At 35.8% G+C, this 5,430-nt stretch overlaps 1 protein-coding gene across 1 annotated transcript; it reads right to left on the minus strand.

The window, feature by feature from the left end:
* Positions 1 to 723: 723 nt before the first annotated feature.
* On the minus strand, positions 724 to 3,868 carry TOMM20 (translocase of outer mitochondrial membrane 20 homolog (yeast)). Its single transcript, XM_010004557.1, has 5 exons — positions 3,856 to 3,868; positions 3,567 to 3,613; positions 2,760 to 2,841; positions 2,331 to 2,473; positions 724 to 1,228 (listed from the first exon to the last, which is right to left on the minus strand). Exons 1-5 carry the CDS (start codon positions 3,866 to 3,868, stop codon positions 1,184 to 1,186), a joined length of 330 nt encoding a protein of 109 aa, XP_010002859.1. The 3' UTR covers positions 724 to 1,183.
* Between the last annotated feature and the right edge of the window lie 1,562 nt (positions 3,869 to 5,430).

Genomic DNA, 5,430 nt, shown 5'->3' on the forward strand with positions numbered 1-5,430 from the left:
TAAAATAAGACACCGTGCCAAAAACATAAAGCTACATTTTCAGTTATTTCTTCTGCCACCTGAGTGGTGAGAGCACAAAACCAGACAGTGGCAGAAGCCAGTCAGTTTTAACATTGAGAACATCCTATCCATGGAGAATGTGCTTCTGCTGCTCACTTGACTCCATGTATTATTTGCCTCCTTCTCACTGGCAACGGAAAACTTACCTAAATTCCAGTTTACAGTATAGCAAGACTTTACATCATCTTTCTAATTCCATTAGCTTTAGCTAGTTTAGCCTGGCAATATCATTGCCTCACCTTATCAGTGCAAAAATTTTTAAGGCAAATGCCGAAGACCAGCAACAACCATTTCCTATGGTCTTGAAGACTAGAGACCGAAATGTCAGCTTCCTATTTTGCAAAAGGTTTCAAGCTTTCCAAAGAACCACCTTTGTGCTCTTACACTCTGCCCCAGGTTCTATTCCAAACAGCTTAATTTCACACAGCTGCATTAATAGAGCTTTCATGTTTGCCAGACACAGTTTTGACTTGAATCACTTTAGATGTTATTGTTCCTGACAGAAATGGATTTGTCATTATCTCCACAGCCAGTCATCTATTATCATTCTGACTCGCATCTCCTTTCTAAGGTTCTCCATTACTGTATAAATTATCACATCTGTTTTCTCAGGAAATGATACGAGGTTTTAAACTCTATTAAATGTATCGGAAGACCAGCCACAACATTAAAAACAAATTTTAATGTTAAGTCATTTTTTGATCATTTGCTCTGACACCCAAATGTGCTGGAATGTAAAATAGTACTATAGGGACACACAAGTGCAGATAAATCTTTATTGCCATAACTTTTTCCAAAAATGAGCATTGGGCTTTTAATAGGTTGTAGTTTTATGCCTTTATATGTACAACATTACAACTGCATATTTTCATCATCATGAAGTTAGTGATACTTTGATAACTCAACACAGTGTATTTATAAAATGAATTTTTATCAAAATACACTTTTCACTGGGATAATAAATAAAATCCTGCGAAACCCACCTACACAAAGTTGATTTTAACTCTGGTAGAACCTGATGTGGTACACAGTCCATTAACTACTATGTTTGCCCCTTTATCCCCCTACTGATGCTCATCTTCTGGGGTAAGAAAACATTTTCCCCCCCTGTGGTGGTGTGACCTCATTCAACATCATCTTCAGCCAAGCACTGTGCACTTACAATTCTCTGTAAGAAGGAGAAAAACTCATTCACAATTACATAAAATTGACAGTAAGCAACTGATTGTCAAGCAATGTAATTTTACACTGAACATTAAGCAGTGTATTACTGAGTAAACCAACCAATCTTAAAAATGGTAATCTATTTGACATAAGTTTTGAAGTCAGTTCCGCAGAAATTATATACTGTGCAATGCCTAATAAAGCCAAAGTCAGATAAAGAATATCCCATCAGCCTTGAGTGATGACCTCTGAGTGGTTTTTAGCACTGCTCTCTAAGGAAACATTTTTGCTTCATTGTTTCCCCCGGCCTTTACATCTTGTGTACCTGACATTTTTCAGTGTTTTTACTAATTATATGGACCTTCAACTGAAACGCAACCAGGCCTGAGCTGTAAAGAGAGCTGACTGATGCACAGCACTGAGTTGCTACTGTATGTGAGGTAACATCATTAGGGAGTAACCTTGTACTTTCAAGAATGTAAAATATGTTACTTATTTTACACTAGACTCACCTGCTAGCATAGTATCAATGTTACCTGTGCAGTACTCAGCTAAAAAGGGCGGGCATTTCATACACAGCACTACAAACATTTATTACCAGGAAAACCCTTAAGCTTCTCAAACTCTCATGTATTTTGGTGCTAGTTAATTAACATTTTGTGTTTATAGCTGGCCCAGAAGCATTAGATTAGCAAAAGCAACAGAATAATTCTAATGAACTTTTACAGCACTTACAGACACTTGCAGATATATAATTAAAAAAATAAAACTCAAGACCCACTGCAAGAAAGCTACTGCTTCTCTTACCCCCCATCATGTATTTGAGAAACCTGGATTTGTTTATAGTAGCAGAGCTGCAGTCAGTTGTCTCTACTTCAGAAGAGCTCAGCATCGCCTACACATGGGAGAAGTTTTGCATTTCTATTTTACCCTGTTTGCTATTAATGCTACTATTTAATGCTTCAGGTAAAAAAATGTTTATTTTAGTCTAACATTATTTTAATGTACAAAAATCATATTGCAAAAGCCAACACTTGAGACTGATGTAGTGGATAAGAGAAGCAGTTCAATTCTTTTCAAACCAAAGCAGAGAATGTTTCACATACCTGGCTTATTGTAGGGAGCTTAGTTAGAAGCATTTGAAACACTGGCGGTGGAAGAGTCTGCTGTAGAACTTGTAGTAGCTGCTGTGGCTGCCCACACACAGCAATGGCATTGGTCAAGTGATCAACACCTTTCTCATATTCACCTGTGTGAGAAATCATCATGGTTTGAAATCAGTCTTCTTTCACACTGTAAAGTATCTACATAAAACATCCATCCATAAACAGTGGATTAAAATACTGAGAACCAATCCATACTATTCTTTCTTCCTTCCTTGTTGGATCTTCTGAACACAGAAAGTTAAGACACAAGTAAATGGATATCCCAAGGTGAATTTGACTCCCCAGAAGATCTTTGTATATAAAAATCTTCTAGTAAAAGTAAAGAAAAATTATCTTACAACTTACCCTTCCAAAAAATTATGCTATTACCTTGAGCTAGTAGTTCCTCGCCAAGCTGAATCTCCTCAAGGAAAAACTTCTGAACTGCTTCAGCATCTTTCAGATCAGGCAGCTGTAACATACACAGTAAAACTGAAGTTGACCCTTAAACATCAGTTAATAAACAAGTTAGCAGAAAACATTCTCAACTGAAACCTAATACACACAACCACATTTTTACACTGAAACTGGCAAAAAAAAAATAAAAAAAATTAAAAAGAGTTACCACCAAGTTAAACATACACAAAATGTTTATGAAAACCAGACTCAGAGCTCTTTATCATCGCATCACAAGTCTGTAGAGAGATGGGGCCTAAAATACCTCTCAGGTATTAAGTACACATTTTTGTAGCAAATATAAATTCTAAAGCGTGTTATGTTCATCACAACTGTATTTCTAAAAATTGGTTAAGATGAATCTACCTTTCCTTCCAGGCTCCACTGGAGAAAGTGAAAGAGAAATCAAATACTTATAGCAAAAAAACCCCTATAAAGCTCGTGTATAGGTGTATCCCATCAATGTTTTTCAAGTCTCAAAAGTCTGCATATACTACAAAGAAGAAAACACCATTAAGTCTCATAGTAAATGTCGTACTTTCTAGGATACATTTTCTATCTGACACAAAAAAGGTACAAACATTTCATATGGTTATTTGTGATTATAAAAAATAACTTAAGACTGCATATTTGCAGAAGTGTCTGCAATGCTGGAATCAAATAGGTCTTCAAACAAATCTTACAAATAATATAAATTAAACACCTTTCAAAATAGCACTGCATTATCGAACACAGTATTACCTTGGAAAGCCCTGCTCTCTCTTTGGCAAGCTTCTGTTTCTTCCTTCCTGCAAGAATAAAAACATCTTATATTTTTAATCTGCTATTAAAAAAGCCCTCAGATTACAGTTCAAAACCATGAACAAACCAAATTTATTTTCAAAATAAGAAATATGTTCCAAATACTGAAGACTGAACACAAGACTCCAACCCACTCTGGGCAACATGAGAGGTCTAATGAGGGCTGGTAGTAGCACACCAACTCAAAACGACACCAGCTGTGCAGGGCCTGGGGCAGGGCACACCTCACGTGCTAGAGGCATGACGAAGGAAACAGAATTGGAGCAACACAAGATTTCTCTAAGTGATTTCTAACCATCATAAGCCACAAGAAGTCAAGTCTGTCTAATTTTGACCTGTGTAGCACACCATCAACAGGAACTTCAGCAGGCGGCAGTACTTTGGTCTACCTTCCAACCTGCTTTATAGCAAAGACTTGGGAACTAGATGACAGGTGGCAGCATCTCATCATGCCATAGCAAGAGCAATACTAAAGCATATATTTTTCAAATCTGAGGACAGCAAACATTTACAGACTAAACTGCCAAAACTAAAGGCATAACATCGGTCTGCAAAATAAAGTTGCACCACTCCAGCAAAACCAGTGTAGTTAAGATTATATAGCTTGCTTTTAATGCAATTATGCAGGTATAAACATACTTTATAGCAGCTATCCATGTAAGAAAGAAGAATTATAGTAATACTGGTGATTTCCTTACAAAAACCATTTTTGCAAGTCACCAGTTCATCAACTGAAATAGTTACAACAACATAACTTTTAAACACAGCCTGTGGTTAAACAGCTGTAGTCTTACTATTTGTTTGCAGTGTCTGCTCAGTGAACATTTATGCTGACAAAGAACAACTGCCACAGAACACCAATTTTTCTTCCAAGACAATTTTACAAGCTAGAGATACTTCCAAATCTTAGCAGTTTGGACTAGCAGTTTTAATGGCAATAGATTTAAAATTTGTGATTTTCCACATGATTAAGACACTCAGGAGTATTATGGCCTAGAAGTGTTAATGTAACATGAAATGTATGGACAAGATCAAGCATACTTTATGTAAAAGGAGTTCACATTCTAACTACATGGAACACCCTTCTTTTACAATAACTTCATCACCCTCAGGACCTGAATTTTGACAACGTTGACTTATGTATGTTATTTTACATCATCGTATACAGAAAAATGTTTCATATAGACAATTTTATCATTATTATTGTTTTCAATATTAAGGAAGAATTTATCACTTGAAAGTTGTTACATTTAATTAGCTCACTCCAGGTTTTCTGAAGCATTAATATGCACAGAACTTTAAAATGCACTACTATGAAAACCAGTTTTGCTAATACATCAAATCTAAAAGATTAAATAAAACTTTGAAAAAAGCAGCATCTGAAATGTCTATCAAAGCCGTGTTGCAACTGTAGTGCATTCAGTGAAAATACCAATAACAAGTATAAAGAGTAACAGCCTAACATTCATACATTATTTTCAGGAGAAAATTCTGTTTTCTAGGTGTGACTATGACATCTTCCAAAATATTTCAAGTGCCAGTCACCATGCTAAGCATTCAGAGATGGGAAAAAAAATGCTGGTAACTGTATCTATTTATTAAAAGGTTTTTATTACTGATTGCACACATAGGAAATCACATGCTTCACCCTGATAAGAGTAAAGAAATGTGAAGAATCATCACGTTTTAAAACTGAACCCTAATCTACAGAATTACTATGACATTTTTCTTCTTCTTCTTCATGTGTTTTAGAAGTCCACAGCTACAGCAGCTAAAAAAAAAAAAAAAGCCTCCAAAGGATATT

The sequence above is a fragment of the Chaetura pelagica genome, unplaced genomic scaffold (assembly GCF_000747805.2).
Source record: "Chaetura pelagica isolate M959 unplaced genomic scaffold, ChaPel_1.0 scaffold9, whole genome shotgun sequence".
Classification (NCBI taxonomy): domain Eukaryota; kingdom Metazoa; phylum Chordata; class Aves; order Apodiformes; family Apodidae; genus Chaetura; species Chaetura pelagica.